We start from the raw sequence: 18,851 nt of genomic DNA on the forward strand, positions 1-18,851 counted from the left end.
TGAGCAAACCTTTTCAGCTGAAAACCCATATGAGATGCTCTTCCTTGTCTCTACCATCCGTATTCCTGATCGACCCATCGAAGGAGCTGCAGTACAGTTGAGGGTAAACATTTACCACCAGACGTCTCGACGTCGCAAGTCGAGTGCCGCATTACCGGAGCTTCCTTATGCTCCTAGCATGAGGGAATAATCCAGGTTTATCGTCCTTGCTTAGCTAGCGGCGTGCAGCCCGCCCCCAACATCCTGGCTTTCTTATCGCTCTCTCCTCTCCTCTCCTCTCCTCTCCTCTCCTCTCCTCTCCTCTTCTCTTCTCTTCTCTCCTTTCCTTTCCTTATCCGGATCCTCTTTCTCCATAGCCTTACTGATGTGAGCCGAGGGGTTTGGTGCCTGTACCAGTCCATTATGCGTGCAGGTTTAGTCTTGGCGTTGTACAGTAGACTGTGCAGTTTCTCAGAAAGGAACTGCATCTTTCACTCTACGCCGACTGACTTCCAACGCGATGTCAGACACCGAGCGTGCATGCATGCATGCAGCATCGGGAACTCGGTACGATCTCTTTGTGTGCCCTAGTGTGTATTGATCGAAGACCCTTGCACACGCCGTTGAGACTAAGGATAAATCAATTAGTTGGGCAGAAGGCTTAGAGGGTAAGATTAAGAGCTTGTTAACCTATACGTGATACGTAAATTATTCCAAACTGCATGCGCGCTTCGTGAAGAGCTTGCAACTGCTGTTAGTTCGCAAATCTAGACACTTTTTTCATCATCCATTCCATCGTGAAATATGACTACGTCCATAGTTTGGCACCGTTTTATTCAGGAGACTGTTTTTTACAAAGTTACTCGAACTGATTCTCTCTTTTTTCAATCAACTACTGTTTGTAAAACAACCTTTTACTGACAATATTTCAATTTTCTGTCATGATTTCAATTTACACTGTGTAGCTTTTTTTTTTTCTTATCTTTCTGTAGAGAATTGAGGCGATATATAATTTCCGGTGTATAAGTTTGTTATTTAACAAGCATCGACCGTTGCATTTTTCAAATTCATTTCACGTCGTCGTCTCATGGCTTGCGCAGGCGAGAAACTTTGTATACCTTGTACCTACCATATATATATATACCGTCAATTTCTATGGTAATTGAAAATTTCCACGACTTAGTACCTACATCCAATATACATTTATATTATGTACCTCGAATATGTGAGTATGAATCGAGTAATAACCTGCAGGTTAAGGTATAGAGGGAAGTATTATTATCGAAGAAACTCGTTACACTGTGCAGGCGGATTTAATTAATTCAATCTATCGAGCAGGGGAAGAAAAACGGTAAAAATGTATCTGAAACAAGTTGGATTATTGCAATCGGCTTCCACATTAATTGGAGCTTAACGTTCAATATTATTGAACGTGAATAAAAAGCTAAGCTCATCGAAGGAGGAGAAACGGTGAGACAAAAAGAGAGATGGAGAAAGAACGAGAGAACGAGAGGAAAAGATTACGGTCGAGGCATCGGGACGAGTTTCCGGCTTATTTTTCTTTCCAATTCCTTCTATTATTTCTTTTCCTCGGTATACAGTATATATAGATATAGAAATCCTTGCACGTGACTTAACTGTCTCCAGCAGAGAAGAAGAACCATGGCAATCACGTACAAATAGATATACCTATATATCTTACATAGAAACCGTCTTACCTGTACAATTAATTGTAACGAGGAAAGCTGCTGCTACGTGTCAGATTACATCGTGGAAAGTAAGCAACGTCGAATCGATTACCGAGATAATAAATCTCCCGAGTTTTCCTCACCCCGTTTCAACTGTCGCCCTTTTTTTTTTTTTTTTTTTTTTTCTTCATCTCGTGTTACACCTACGAGATTATGTATCTATTATACAATATAAAAATCCTTCTAGTTTCAGAGATTGTTTTGTATCACAAAAACTAACGCTTAGAATTTGTTCTGGCCAAAAAAAAAAAAAAAAAAGGAAAATTGAACTCTTATCATAATTTGATTCGGTCCAATGTACATACATCGTGTGTATTGATATGATTGATAGAATTTTTGTAGGGAAACAAAAATCGATGTTCGATTTACGATCTCTCTGGTGAAATGCGAGACTGGCGCAGTTTTTTTTTTTTTTTTTTTGATGAAGTTTTTTGGAGAAATGTTTTGATTTACTGAATCGACACGGAGAAAAAGTTTCAGTAAGAAAAATCGTAGTAACGCGAACAACAGAAATGCGTCGGTGCCTAAAGTAGTAGATTCGACAATAATTTTTTTCCTCCTTTACGCGGGGTTTCAAAAATTTTTAAGTCATTTTCAAAAAGTTGAAAAGATCTACCGTAGAAACATGAATTCAGTTAATAGTCTGATAGTTAATAGAGAATTTTTTTGTTTTTTGGGAGAAAATAAAATTTAATCGGTTTTATTTTTTAACATATTATTAATGAGTGTAGGAAAAATTTTTTTTTTTCTTTTTGAAATTTTTTGTTACAGTTATACGAGTTCGTCGCTTGAGGACATCTGTAACAAATAAGTGAAAAAAGAATATTGTTCTGTAAGCTTGTCATTCTGGTTGATACTAGAGTTAAAGAATTTTGATAAAAAATAGCAAAATGGTGGACTTCGAAAGAAAAAGTGACTTTTTTTTGTTTTTAGCGGAAATCGGGCTGTAAAATGGACAGTTAGGGACGAAGAAAAAAAAAAGATCCTGCTACCTGGGAGAGCAATTGATGAATAGAAAATAACGTATCCAAATTTAAGCTCAATCGGTTGGATAGAAAATTTTCTTATCACTTGGGCTGACCGTAAAAACGTTGTTTGGAGAAAAACGCGTTCAAAAATAGATTTAAAAAAAAATCATACTCACATCAATCAATGTATTTTACTTTCAAAATAAGTAAGAAAGAAAGAGAAAAAAAAAAAAATAATCGACTTTTCCAAACCAAGTTACCAGACTACAATAACTAAGCGTGCATCGATTCTGGTAATGAAAATGGAAGATAAAATTCTTCTCCAATGTTGCAGAGTGTTCAAAATGAGGCTCGTCAGGGATGTCGGCTTGTTCACGTCGGACGCTCAGTTCGAGGGTTCAAAAGGGCGGTCCATCGCTTTCAACACTGAGCATGCCTACACAGGGACACTCGAAGGTGAGTAAACTCACAATTTTTCACCCTTAAACAGACCTCCGAACAACGCGGAGCTTTTTTATTTCGTCTTCCTTTTATTCCACACATGCCTCAACGTATTCATCTGCTTTCTGGATGATTATTATTCATCCCACAACGCGTTGCGCTCGCTTATTCATTTTATACTGTCAAAAAACCTGACCATCATGCGCTCGTTTAATGACGAGTCGTAGATCATTGAAATGCGCAGGCTAGAATTATTGATTAAGAACTATTTGCACCGTTGCACGGTTTCTATTCATTCATTCGAGTTAATCAAGCACGCTTTAATTAGGCAACCCCACATTGTGAGAAAACATCTAAACAGTCATCAAAGACTATCATTGACTATATATTCAGTGTCGATTTGGCACAATACGATGCGTGAAATGCGATTTGTCCAGCTTTTTCGAGCTGTGATGAAAATTTTTTCGAAAACACTTATCATCGTAACATCTGTAATCTTTGTGGGTAAATAAATAACAGCTAAAAAAAAAATTGCAAAAATAGCATCTCGTACCGAATAATATCCCCAAACGGTGTGCAAAGTTACACATTTTTTTTTCATCAATATCAGACTTGTAAGAAATATTGGAATATTGACATCGAAGAAATACATTTACTGTCCATTTAAAAATTTCAATCACTCTGTCGCGCGATTTAAAATTATCCGATCTCCTTTAAATTTGACAGGGATTGTTTTATTTTGTTTATTTTTTTTTTTTTTTTTTTTTTTTTTTTTCGAAATTGGTATAGTTATTGTTATTATCGTTGCTATTATCCTTATTCATAGAACGATCGTCATCACACCGTTTCCGCATTTTGCCGGATATTGCAATTGTCCGTCGTATAATAATAGCGTGTGATATATACGTGGTCGGGGGAAGAAAATAAAAAGAAAAAAACAACTGTATATAATAATTCGTGAAACGGGAGCTAAGTGAGATTTCAAAAAAGAAAAAAGAGAGAAAGAAAAAAGGGAAACTCCAGAGAGGTGGAAAAATTATTAATATGGAAACCTAAATAAAAATCCTGGTTGAGGTTAATGCAGGAGGATTGAGCCGGGGAAGAAGGGAAAGGAGGAAGGAGTGGAAGGCGGGGGGAGGGTAGTCAACCGTGTAAAAATTCATCTCGTATAAATTTCACACTCAGCGAACACTGCACTGCGCAACACGCGGCGATGAGTCTCGACGTACCTTTTTCACTCGATGGATTCGTGCTTGCAGAGGAAATAATAATAGAACAAAAAAAAAAAAAAAAAAAATATATATATATATATATATATATATTAGAGTGGCGCAGAAAAACCGACTATTTTTTTTTTTTTTGAGTCTCGTGTGACAAAATGTTAGTTTTTGATGTTTTAAGAGCCCACTCCAAAGGGCAGCTGAAAAAAAAAAATTCAGAGTTTGCTCCACATTTTTCAAGACGTCAGAAATTGTCGAAAATCGAATTTTTTGATTTTTGATTTTTTGTTCCTTATAGTATAGTTTTATAAACGAAAAACAAAATAAGTTTCCGAAAGTTTCAGTTCAAAATTTGAACTTTGAAAGGTGACTCGTAATTTTTTTAAATTTTTTAGTGCATTTCTTCAGATCTTTTCGAGCGACCTTTTAATATTCATATTAAAATTTCATCAATTTTTTTTCTTCAATCTAGTTAGAAAGAATCGATAACAATACACCACGACATGAATTAAAAATCAAAAAAAATACTGAGAATATAATTTTTTTAATTTAATTTTTTGACGATATTGGACATTTAAAAAAATTTGGAGCGATCTCTTAAAATTTTTTTTGCTGACCTGTCCATTGCAGTGGGCTCTTGAAACATCAAAAACTAACATTTTGTCACACGAGACAAAAGTGAGTTGGGATTAAATATGATAGCACGAATTGAACGAGTGTGACTGCGGATATACCGTAAATTTGCCAGGTTTTATCTTTGATTACTTTGTTGGATCGATCGATCACGCCATGTCCCTATATCGACTACCACCAGCATAGCTGTGTGTGTTCGTCATCGATCATCCCGCGTGCCAGCAATAAGCTCAACACCCCTATTACTGCTTTTGACGTGCACATCCAGGCGTGCATTATATCATATCGCATCGCGCGGGCGTTATATTCTACCGGAAGTTGTATAAAGGTACGTGGTAAGCGTCTGCGAAGGCAGAATGCCATGAAGGATGCCATGGCTAGTTTTTAATTGGTTCGATTTCCGACTAATTACATTATTTACTTGTATTCGAAATGATTGCAAAAAAATTGACAAATTAATAAATCGATTAATAAAGAGAGAAAACGAGGCACGAGAAAGAAAGATAAACTTTTGAAATAAAGAAATTAATATAATTCTACGCGAGAGGAAAATTATCTTCAATATCTTGCTTGCCATTTGCCTGATGAGTAATTAACAACTTGCAATGTAGCGGGATTATTTGTTTTTTAACATCCCACACCATCGTCGGCTGTCATAACTCGATCCTGACCTTTTACCTTCGCGTAATTAGGAAAGCTTATTTTTACACGGGTATGTGAATATCTGTAGGTACACACGCAAACGTTGTGTCACGTGGGCAACGCGATCGATGCACTCCAGTTTCGCTAACAATGCAAATTCGACGCACGCGTCACGCAGAGAGCAACCTAATTGATGGGCACTAATTACCCTCAACCCCCTGTTGTAACGCGTAATTATATTGAAATATGTTATATAGAACGTGCGCATGATTGGCTGATCACCCGCGATTCAAACGCGAGTCATCAAGTGAACAACGCAATTCCAATCACGCGAAGAAAATTAGTTTATGTGGCTTGAGGAGGTTATGATTATTAGCATAACGCGAGCGTGTTTTACGCGTGTTTTTCCATGCACGTTTTACGTACACAAACTAGGTACCCGTTTCTATGACGGTCAAGTTAGCCTGCGAATGCGCATGCGCGGAGTACCGAAAATACCACTTTTAAATCCTAGGAGTTGAAAGTGGTACTTTCTGTGCTGCGCGCATGCGCCGACGCGAATAAATCTGACATTACGCTACCATAACCTCAATTTCGTGCTTCGTGAAAAAACGTAACACACTTTTGTTACATAAAGAATCCTGTCTAACAAGGATGCAGCGGTCTTTTTGCCTCGCGTATTTGCGATATTCGTCTTCGGCTCACCTACGACAAAAACAAAAAAAACGAAAAAATTTATAGAAATTAGAATAGAAAAGACTATGAAAAAAAATTGATAGATATTTTTTTTGTTGCATATTCGGATTAGGCTTCAACCTCGCTATCACCTACTCATATCCAAGATATGTGTTCCCCATCCAAAATCAAAATGTTACTTGTAATATCTCGGAAGTGGCAAAATCCATAAGTTCACGAGTATTACCATTATTTTTCCCCCTCAAAACTCTTCGAGCTTTGTATTAAACTTTTTCTTGTATCTCTTGTAGTTTTCGGGATATTCGTCCGGGGTAATTAAAATGGACCACCCTGTATACTCATATAAATATATGACATGTATGCACGTTTTTGAAAGTGTACGATTCCCATCCGATTGCCATCGCGAATTATGGTCTCCTCGGCTTTTATGGTTGAACTTTCGAATCCCGAATGTATATATATTTACGTATTTACGACCCCTTCTTCTTTTTCCTCTGCGTCAGAAACTCGTATAATTTAAGTCCTCCGTGTTCGGATTGAGGATTTTGACCGTGAGAATCGTTATTCTTGTAGGTACAAACACAAAGACAAACTGAAAGATTCACATGCAGCTTGTAAATAAACTCGGCATCATTTTATACTCGATTTTGTAATTAAACCGACTCTCGCAGTTTCGCCGGTTGTTAAATTGATCCTGAAGTCTCCTTCCATAAAAGGAAAGCAGTCCTACTTCTCGTCTGTATCTCGGCTCCTTCCTGACCTTCTTTATTTTCAACTAATTTCTGAGTGCGCTTGAAGTTCTTCAACTCAACAACCAAAATTGGAAAACTTCGAACGGGTTAAGGCTCATGATAATTAACAGGATTCAGAATGAATTTATAATAACTAATCATATCTAACAATTGTTGTACGAAACAATGAAAAACAAGAAACCTTTTCATTGATTTCTGAAGATTCTTATAAGTCTGAGAGTGGGGTTATGCTCTAGCCTCAAACGTTCTAAAAAAAGGGTTTCCGTCTTAGCTAAGTGTCGGTAACTTTGTCGGTACAGGAATCTGTATCCAGAACTCTCTTTGTACACGTACTAACAGTTTTTAGTTATTGAATTGTAACTTTACTTTGATGAGTACAATTCCTTTAATGTTTAAAAAATTGTATGATCGACCATTTTTGTACTACATATGATCACATTTTCGGAACTTTGGTCAATCTACTACTTGACACGATCGATCTCGCATCTGACTGCATAGAGCCGGATTTTATTTTGTCTCCGAGGAAGTGGAAACAAAACGTCGAGGAGACGAAAAATTGAAGAAGAGATTGAAATGTTGTTTTCTTTTTCCTGTCTTCATTTTTTCCGCGTTCCTTCTTTGAGAACCGTTTTTTAATCTTCGTTCGCCTCCGAGTTTCACTCACTATCTGTGGCTTTGTGCTTTAATATATACTCCCTGAGTCACCCATCGCTTTTTATCCTCGACGAGACCTTACGACAAACCCCTTTCCTCATGCCTTCGTCTACCTTTTTGGCATGCATCTATGAAATGGGCGCAGGAAGGTCGGGTAACGATGTGGAAATATAAGAATACATGAAGGTTACAATGTCGAATTTTCAAAAATGCAAAAATTTATTTTATTCTTGGATCATTCAAAGTAAAAAGCCAAAATAAAGTCGTGAAAAGAAATAAGAATTTATGAAACAAGGACAAAAAAAATCAGATTCCAATGTTTTTTTTTTCTTTTTTTGTAAGTTGAAGATTTTTTTTTTGAGAAATCATAGCGAAAATCAATCGAACCAGCGTTTATTCGATAAATGTTTCCAACAGAAGAGTCAAATTATCCATATTCAATTCGACAGAACGTCGACAGTATGAATAATGTGGGAAATCTAATGTTTCGAAAAGCAACATGTGGCTTTTCGAATAACGAATATACACTCGGAAATCGGCAATCAATGAAAATGGAAATATTCGGTCCGTAGAGACGGTCGAAATGCAGAAACTTTGAAAAACAAAATCGTAAGATCTGTTAAAAAATACACGATTCTTAAGGATAACGTTACAATGATGGCTCTATTTGTCGTTTTTCTTGTTTATTTTTTTTTCTGACAAAAACTAATTTTTTATCATCTATAAAATTAGTAATCAGAACGAAACTTGAAATCATTTTTTTTTTGCTACTTTAGCTGTACTTTATCGATTAGAAAACATACTAAAATGAAGCACCGGACTTGAATGTATTATTTTTCAGACAGGTGTTGAAACTGTTGACAAAATCATCCCTTGGAAATAGAAGAAAAAAAAAAAAAAAAATTTACGAGTGAAATTATTGTTATGAATTTTTTAAATGTGTGTTCAGTTTTGATTAGACAGAGGCAAACAAGTAGATTTTTGAGCCTAAACTTTTCGACACAAATTTATATTGACGAGTAAAATTCTCAGGCATCCCGATTTTGCATAATAGAATTCTTATTCTCAAAACCGGACGAACTTGAATCTTTGAAAACCCCGTTTTTTAAGTGGAGTACGTAGAATTTTCTTGCTTTATCTTGATTTCGCTACACACCGGGGTCGAAACGACCCCACGACATGTTCACCGTAAATTCTATTTAAAAAGCATCCACAATAATCTGATTTGGTCCAAGATAAATATCGAAATATCGTAAAATTCCTTGATTCATTCTCTTTTCAAAAACTAAATTTCGCTCACTCAAATAAATACTTTTCTTATCATAGCGCGCGGTATCTCCATATTCCCCCCCCCCCCCCCCCCCCCCCCAAATATGATCTATGTCTTGACGGTTACTCAGTGAATTTTCATCTAAAAATATTGAAAATTCCGTGAGTCGCGAGTTGTTTCTTTTTTTTTTTTTTATGTTGTTTTTTTTTTCATATTTGAAATTTCATTTCGTTAAAAATATTTAATTTACCTTGAAATAACATAGTTGAAGAGTATCCGAGAATTTTTTCAAGTTATCCGAATCCGATATCCTCGTTTCTGCGCAACGATTTTCGACGTGGGGTCTCCAGCGACCCCGATGTAACACCAACGTTATACAGAGGGTTAAAAACGTGGCTGATCAGCTCTCTCCTAATCGGATCACAGCTTCTTCCATTCGGTTATTTTTCCCCTCCACTGGCATCCGAAGCGCATTTCACCGACGATTCTCGGCTCGACGCGATAATTTTGGAGCGGAAAAAAAGGAGAAGGTCCTTTTATCGCAAGGCACATGTGTGCACCGCGGTGTGTTTACTGTGTGTTTTCTTTTTTTTTTTTTTTTTTTTCTTTTCTTTTTTTCTCCCGCAACCCGGAAGTCCGGGATTAGTCGATGAAACGCTGCGGTGCGATTGAATTGGCTCGGAAAACGGATTGCGAAAATAAACGGGGGTGAGATCCTCCCTCCTTCCAGGACGACGAGGAACACAGACTACGACTACGACTACGACTACGACTACGACTACGACTACGTCCTGATGGGCCAGTAAAGCGTGCCAGCGGACACGAGAAGCACATTAACTCAATGAGTTACCCGGATGCCAAACTTTTCCACGATTGGCACCGATGGACGCGTCCATTGCAAGCGAACCGTTTCAACCCTCAACCCTTCTCTACCTTTCCCACCACCCACCCACTTCATTATCAAACTTTTCGACTCTCGATTCTCCCAGGTTTTTTTTTTTTTTTTTAGCCCACTCGTCGTGCTTTTTATCAGCAGCATATAGTTTTTCACAGTTGGGGAAAAAGTTTTTTTTTTTTTTTTTTTTTTTTTCTTCAACATTTTTCAACGATGGCTTCTACGCGATTTTTTCACGCTTCGGAATGAAGATATTCGGTAGGTCTATGAATGGAAAAAAATTGAATAACATGTTTTTTTTTTTTTATCGATCTTTGAGTTATGCGGAAAGTATAGTTGAGAAATATCGATTTCGTTCATCCTCGACGCGTTTTTCGTTCCATATACGAAATTTTTTTTCGTATGTATCTTACAAATCTGATAATCCTGACAGGGTGACAGAAAAAAAAAAAAAAAAAAAAAAACAAGGAATTCATTTAAAAAAAAGAAACCTTGATCCTGTCAAAATCGAGTAAAAAAAATTGTGAGGAGCAGTTTTTTAGCCGCTTTTTTTTAATATTAAACAAAGTATAATTCGTCGTATCCGATGATTCGATGGATTTAATATTCTGATTGTGAAATTTATTCACTGTACTATTATAACGCGAGAGAAAGAGATTGAAAGAAGGAAGTTTGAAAGAGAAGCGAGAAAGTTCCTTTTACCTTTACTCGGTATATTTCTTCGTTCTGAATATAGTAGACATATATATTCAGAACGAAGCCGGTGGGCGGGAAGCAATATTTCACAATATTTGACGTGCATACGCATGCGAACATATTATATATAATGTAAGGTGTATTCTATGTACCTACTGCATGATATACCTAAGTGTTATGGGGGTATACGTGTAGCGGAAAAAGTTTATTCAACAATAGATCTGCTGTAGTTTCTGTGAATAACGTATGTAGAATAATATCGAAGGTTTTGTTTAACGGTGCAAAATCAATTTCATCCTAACTCCATCAAATTTTTTCATTTTTTATGGTACATTCAATGCCCACTTGACCGGGTTTCTAACTGCCATTTTAAATTTGAGCGAAACTTTTTCACAGTCGAACTTGATAGAGTAAAAAATTGAAAGAATCAGAAAAAAAATATACATATATATCTCACATTTTACGTAGCAATATGAAAATTTTCAAACATTCGTAGAATTTGAATTAAATGACATTTAAAAATTAAAAAAAAAAATCTAATTATCTCACAAAAATAGTCTGGATACCGTCGATAAGTAGAAATTTCCTTTTTCTTAATTTATTAATCCAACTTCGATGCCGACTTGCAGAAAGACCTTCGTCACTGTCCTCGAACAACCCCTTTGCCCTGACTTTCGTTCGCGGCATGCGTACGTATGAGACCCCAATTATTTCTGTCTCGATGATATCAGCCAAGGTCACCTTCGGAGCCGCAATTTAGACACAATACCCATTCACTCGGAGGTATGCGAATCCCTTCGCAACAACCCCTGTTACTATTTACCCTTAATACCTAGGTAGGTTGAATAGACGTTCTTCAGACTTCCGCGAGACAAATAGAAACTCGCAGATCGCAATGGTGATATGAGACGATGCTTCGGTTGTTTTAACTTTCTTATCAGACTCTGATAGATTCTAATTACCATCATTAAAGAACATGCATCGTTGGTTTAGCCTGATTCCACGTACTTGGCAAACGTCAGCGAACAATCGTGAGGCGAAGTCGCCAGGATACCAAAATCGTTTTTAGACTCCAGAATGTTACGGTTTGGGATGTTGACATTTTACCTGATCTGAAAAGTTTTCTTGAGGCTTGTTTATTGGGGTAAGAATTCGAGTGAACTGAGAAAAAGTGGTGAAAATCAACAGATTTAGTCTTTGACTGCACATTAGGGTGTTGACAAATTTTTGTCACCCCATCCTCTGAGTCAACTTCAAATAATTCGAAAACAATTTCCTAATTTTTTCACATTTTTATCTCAACCTTGGAATAGTTATCTACTCTTAAGCTGCGAGAATTTCCTTTGAATATCCCGAAAATATTTTTTTAAATTATAAACAGTAGTTAAGATATGAATTTTTCACTTCGAAGTGTTTTCAAAATTAAGAAAAATCCATCGTATTCGATCGATTTCATTTTACCTTGGCTCATTTTGTTTTTCCCACAACTTCATCGGGACATAATATTTTTTATAACGATTCGCTGTCCAACATTTAATTTTCCAAGTTTAGATGAATATCAATTTCGATCAACAAAGAGCAGTTTTGAACTGCACATTATAAAAAAAAAAATTTATCGTTACTGTAAAGTTGTAGAAAATAGTTGACTAAACAAAACAAGCCGAAGTAGGTTAAAAATTTGAAACGAATAATTCGTATCCAAGCTATTGCTTATAATTTTAATATTTTCTTTTCTTTTTTTTCTTTTTTTTTTTTGAGATTCAAAAGCAGTTCTCTCAACTCACGAGTCGATAAATTTAATTGTTATCCAATACATGCGATTATTGCATATCAAATTAACGAACTACTTTAGTTTTTTTTGTTTCTACAGACACCTGAAAATTTCCGATAAGTTTTTCCTTCGCCGATGTGGAAAAATTCGAATCGAACGTTCGTGCAACTTATGCAGCAGATCTGCACTCTCGCGTAGCTTCTTTCTTTCACTCAATTTCAAATTTCAAACTGAATGGCTCGAAGGGGCAGATTTCTTTCGACTATAAGGAACGTTTCCTTCAATGGCAACACTGCCGGCGGTGAATGGCCACGTGGCTTATTGTCACTGAGTTTTACACCCCCGATATATATATATATATGTATATATATAGTATATGACTATAGGCTCTCCCTCGATCTTTATTGGCTGTTTGTCGAAACCAATTTCCATCCGCTGCCCCGGTTCTATTCGCGAATTGGCGACTCGGTTCTGAGACGGAAACCGAGTTCTCCACTTTCATCTTCCTCCCTCCGTTCCTTCCGTCGACTTCGCTTTCGCCCCGACCACTTTCGGATATCCCAATTCTGCCAGCCACTCTGGACGTTTAACCAAAAACGAAAGAGTTTCACTCCGATTGACAGTCGAGACTTGGATCGAGTGAATTCAAGCGTATTCATCTAATTTCAAGTCAGCTGACGAAGTCACTTCGACCACCTTTGACGGATCCAAGCTGAGGGTCTACGGCCAGTATCGTCTGAATAAAAAATTTCGAAAAACATCCTACGGTCGTACGTTTTTCACGATGATTGTCAAATACGAATGAAACAATATATATTTCTACCATGTGATAGAAATGAATTGGAAAAAATTCATTCGAAAAAAAAAAAAAAAAAATGAATCCTGCTCTTTTTTTAGGCGAGAAAAAATTGTTACAAAATCATTCAAGAAACTTTACACGACATTCAAGCACAGTTTTACAAAGCTAATTTAATTGTTCATAGATATTTGATCATTGAAAATATCCGTGTTAAAGAAAGTAAAGCGAAAAAAAACATGTGAATCAAATTGAGAAACCTTTTTTGAAAGTGCTGAATTCTTAGCTGTTGTCGTTCGAACTTGTTCGGAATCCTTTCTATTATCAAAATCGTAAAGTTGTTGATATTTTCGTATTTACCATTGTTACTGGTGCAATAAAAGTTGCTCGTGATGTTTCTATTTTTAACTGTTTATTCTTTTTTCCCAACTTTTGATTGAGACGGTGCTGTAGCTTATAAGTCCTCAAGTCAAGTTGATTTTTTCTTCTTATTTTATACAGTGGACTGATGGTTTAATTTAATTTGAAAACAAAGCTGCCACTCAAGCTCTCAATATCGTTAAGGCTACCGCTGACTGTTTGATTGTTGTTGTCTGTAATTAATATTGGAAATTCAAGTCCCCATTAAAGAACCACTCGGAAAATTTTTTTTATATTATATATATATATATAAAATAGCCAATTATATTACATCCACTTCAGTTCCTCCGCATCCTGCATATATACATATATATTTGTAACAAAGAAATTTTCCTCGACGTGCGTGTATCGCGCAGTTCGCAACGACGCCCCCCAGCTTCGGGAAAAGAAACAGAAGGAATAAGAAAGACGAGGAAAGGAAAACAAAAAAGAAAAAAAAAAGAAAAAAAAACACCCAATGAATAAAACGAGAGGAAGAGAGAAATAAAAAAGAATCAACTCCTCTCCAATTGTACGTGAAAAATACGTAAGAGGTTTTCTCGTAAAAAGGTGAGGTGATGTTATGTTGCCGTTTCCTCTAATCGGAATCGTTGTAAAAATATGCTCTGTGATGGAAGTGACGTCAATCGGAGTGGCGAGAAAAAGAAACAAGAGTTAAAGACGTAAAAAATAAACAAATGAACAAAAATCTGCAGCCCATGTCACGCAACCTCGTCGATTTTGATAATTTTTTAAGTATGTCTGATGTTCTTATAAACCCTAATAGGATCTCGGGTGTTTCTTTTTTTTTTCAGATTTTTAGTTTTTCCATGTCGGTATTGTTTCTGTTTTTTTTTTTTTTTTTCATCATTTATTTGCCTCGATCTATATAGATTCCAGAATTACAGTATTTTCATGTTTCAATAGAGAAAGAAAAAAAGAAAAGAAAAATAGACACTCCAATTCTGGCAGGTAAAAAACAAAAAACTTACGAGCAAAAATAGTAAATGTTGAAATTCTACCGGCGTGTGGTATTTGAAATTCACATTTCAAACCTCAGAATCTCTGTAATTTTTTTTTTTTTTTTCTTCCTTTTCTTGAGAGAGATTTAAAAAAATGGCCGTTTCCGAATTTGACTTTCAATTTTTTTCGAATTTCACCGGTGACTAAAAAGATCCGAAAAAAATTCCGAGACCCTTCTGGGTCGGTATAAACGTGATACTAAAAAATTATTTAAATCGAAGATGATGAGACACATGGGCTGCTAATTTGACGTAGAATGCACCGTACACATTGTATATCTATTGCCCGTATAGATATAGCTATATCAACGAACACACAGTGCTGTGGAATTTAACAAAATTCGAAATATAAACGGCTGTTGACAGTACTTATATACGGGGTGTCGCTTTGATTAATAGAGATATTTCCTTGCAGATTTTTTTTTATCACACGCTTTCATTCCTCGGGTTGTAAAGCTGCTGCCCTTGCATTTGCACTGAACAAACAACTATCTATGTAAACTATGCAAATTCCGTGTGATGGAAACTTTTTAATTTCCTCCGTATCAACTGATATGTACGTTTGCAGTTTGTCGGAATGCGGTTTTTCTGGGTATCTACCTGAAAATTTATCTTTTTTCCTTCTTCTTCTTCAGCGTCAATTTTAATTTTCTACGTCGTTTTTGTCCGGACTTGAAGTTCAACTTGACCAGGAATCAGACGTATACGTGATCTATCACGTTGTGATAAAGATTGGAAAGTAGTCAAGAGGAAATAGTGGAAAAAAAAAATATACAGAGAGTTTGCGATTAACATTTATCAGTCCAGCTCACTTCGACCTACGTGCACCCCTTGGCTTCTTGAATTTGGAGCGCAATTTTTTACACGATTCTTCTCACTTCGAAAAGCAATAATTGGTTTTTTTTTTTTTTTTTTTTGTTTTTTTTACCAGATTTTTTTCGACACCGTTCGAAATTTCAACAATTTTTCAAAACCATCTTATTGATCGAGAAGATTTGAAGATGTGAAAAAATTCTGAAAAATCATGTGTCAGTTGTCAAAATTTTTAAGCTAAGCTAAATTTCTAAGCCTTTTTTTTTTATCGTTTTCAAGCTTTTCCTGGTGAAGAAACGGTAAGGGAAAAAAAAAAAAAATTAGAAGCAGGAGTCATTCTACTATACATTATTACTGAAACATTTTTATATGTGATAATGGATTTTTGAAATTTTTTTTCTATTTTTGCAACCATCTTACGAATTGCGATTCATTTTATCAGCAAAATGAAGAGGTCAAAAAATGTGTGAGCAACCATCCATAGTGAAACGAGCCCCGCGCTTCTAATTTTTTTAAGTATTTTTTTTGGAAAAAGCTTGGAAGCAATAAGGAGGAAAAATCTGTCTACTTCGGCTCTAAGCTTGAAAATTTTCATATCTGACACATGATTTTTCAGAATTTTCTTACATTTTTAAATTGTCTCAGTCACGAACAAGATAGTTTTTAGAAAAATTATAGAAAATTTGAATCGTGTTGAAAAAATCTGAAAAAAAAATTAGTGCTTTTTCGAAGTGAAAAAAATTCATACAAAAAATCTCAGGCCATAGCCGAGAGGTCAAGGAATGTACGTAGGTCGAAGTAACTTCGAATGCCCCGTACATTTGCAATATACATGCAATTCTATGCATTTTCATGAGTGAAAACGTAAAAAAAAAAAAAAACGTGTTTTCATGCAATGAGGATTTATCTTAGAATAAATTTCATATTGCCAAAGATCAAACTTATTTATACGAAAAACACTTCGGTTAACATCTTCCTTGGACTGACGGTCTAACTAAACTGTTTCTATACACGGATTAAAATATGGGAAAAAAGGAACTAAGAGAGAGAGAGAGAGAGAGTGATAACGGAAGGGGGGAGGAGAGGGGGGGGGGGGGGGGGTGAAAAAGAAAAGAGAAAAAAAATTGCGAAAAAATGAATCCAGGGTGAAATTAGGTATTAAGCCAGCGCGGCGTGAAACTGCGAGATAAGGTATCTCTTGCCCAGAACCGAGTCAAGTGTAGAAATGTATGTTCGTGTGCCTGATATATATATATATACATATATATATATATTAGAGTGGCGCAAAAAAACTGACTGTTTTTTTTCGAGTCTCGTGTGACAAAATGTTAGTTTTTGATGTCTTAAGAGCCCACTCCAAAGGACAATTAAAAAAAAAAAAATTTAAAGCGGTTACTCCAAATTTTTTAAAACTTCAGAAATTGTCTTAATAAAATTCGGCAAAATAAATCGATTAGAAATAATCGTCGCGCACTTACAACTGAAAATTTGTAATCAATAAGTCTTCAATTTCTTAAAATAACAGTGCAGAATTTGAATGTGTATTGTGTACGTAATAATAATAATGATCAAGTTTTAACACAATTTCATTCTTAAAAATGATAAATAATCAGTTGTTTTTCAAATTTTCTTCATCGCATACCAAAGTTTATTTGAAAATATACCGAAGTAGGTATACCTAATATGGCGGTTCTGGATTTTAGTTGGAATTTCCGCCATCGGAGGTCGCGACAAAAACGTTATGAAAAACTAAAAAACAAAATTAATAAATAAAAAGTTTTCCAAAAAACTTTTCCGACCTGTTAATCAAACGGGGAATTTTATTTTTGCGGTAATCTGTTCTTTTATTTTTTCTTCATATTCGTAAAACTTTTTCTTATTTCTGGAAAAGGCTATTTTCACTCTCTGAAAACTTTTAACGATTGTTTTACCTTTCTAGTGAATAATTTCTAATTATTTTATCAACCCTTAACGCGGGTCAAATCCTCGCAGAGCAGGATGCTTCGCTGGTGTAGATATGTGTGAACGAAACTGTGGGAACAATAAGTTGGCGTCAGACCAAGCGAGGTGAGGGAGAGAAAACTTTGTGCAGATGGCCGGGAAATTAAGCTTCTGCACATTTAGAAATTGGTTTTGGTACAGTTGTAGAAATGGCACGAGCAATCCGTTACACGATTTTCGCGAATTTACCTGCTGAATTCTATTTCCGTGTCTCATTACACCTCATCTATATATACATACGTAATTGCATACGTATTAAATACATGTATGGGGCATTCCGTGACAACTCAATCTCGGTTTTATTTAGCTCACGATTTTTATCGCATTTCTTTGACTCTCGAAGGTACACTCAGTTTTTTTTTTTTTTTTTTTTTCCTTTGTTTGCTTTGTTTTCAATTCTTTGAATCGATTTGAAATGAACTGATTTGGAAACTGAAAACGTTCTTGTCTTATTGATGAAAATTTTTTAGCAATCGCTCGTAGAAAATTACTGACTCTTCCTTCTAATTTTTTGTCTAGTTTCTTTGGAAAAAAAGCTCGATATTTCAATCCACCATTTTTAATTCTCAAGTATTTTTTTTTTTTTTTGCAATGTTACTCTGTTTACCGGATAGGAAATATTACAGATATATTGATTAATTCTTTACCTGATTGACAATAGGATCGTTTTCAAGGATTTTCATTCTTCTTGTGTCTTTTTACCGATAATTATACGATCAATCATTATTCATTTAGTTACTAATTTTGGGAAAGACGAAGCTGCAAGTTTTTAACGAAAATGATCGCTGTTTCCACGATTATACAAGTCCATTTTTCCGTTGATTGAATTTTTATTATTAATTATTAGCGGGAAGTTTAACGATTCGGTAAAGAAGTTCCAAGTCTTAGAATAATTCATCGGTTTCAAAATATCGATCAGATCAAGTTTCTTCCTCTCTCAGTGTAATTATTCATCCACTCAACCTCGAATCAAATGAAAATTGCCACGAAGAGTTGTTTTTGCTTTGAATTTTTTATTTCTTAGCTTGAGTTTCTGTAATTATTTTCACCGTACGAAAATTATCTAAACGTGATCAATTAACGAGTCTGCATTTTATTCCCATTCGAGTATTGGTTCAAAAAATTAAAAATTTTCAATCAGCGTTATCTGCTAGGTATGTAGATTAGGGTGGTCCGTATTTAGGGTGTCGACGAATTTTTGCCGTTCCACCCCTCAAATCAACTTCAAATAATTCGAAAGCAATTGCCTGATTTTTTTAGATTTCTACCTCAACTCTGGGTGAGTCTGAAGTTTTTTACGGAAATAACATGGGAAAAATTTGTTTTCTCAGTATATATTTTCTTGCGAGAGTAATAATATTTAAAAAAATCTGTCACTTCGAGGTTTTAGTGGGCATTAGTGCTACTATCTGTAAAAAAATTTACATCACGATACCAGCAAATCTAGACGAATTG

At 35.5% G+C, this 18,851-nt stretch overlaps 1 protein-coding gene across 1 annotated transcript in view; it reads left to right on the forward strand.

Annotated features, from left to right (window-relative positions):
• LOC124408149 (disintegrin and metalloproteinase domain-containing protein 10) overlaps nucleotides 1–18,851 on the forward strand; it is a 148,663-nt gene that overhangs the window by 33,139 nt on the left and 96,673 nt on the right. The window contains exon 3 of the mRNA XM_046884886.1: nucleotides 3,030–3,151. Coding sequence (XP_046740842.1) covers nucleotides 3,030–3,151 — 122 coding nt within the window. The remainder of the gene's footprint in view (nucleotides 1–3,029; nucleotides 3,152–18,851) is intronic.

This window comes from Diprion similis, chromosome 7, assembly GCF_021155765.1.
Source record: "Diprion similis isolate iyDipSimi1 chromosome 7, iyDipSimi1.1, whole genome shotgun sequence".
Lineage (NCBI taxonomy): Eukaryota > Metazoa > Arthropoda > Insecta > Hymenoptera > Diprionidae > Diprion > Diprion similis.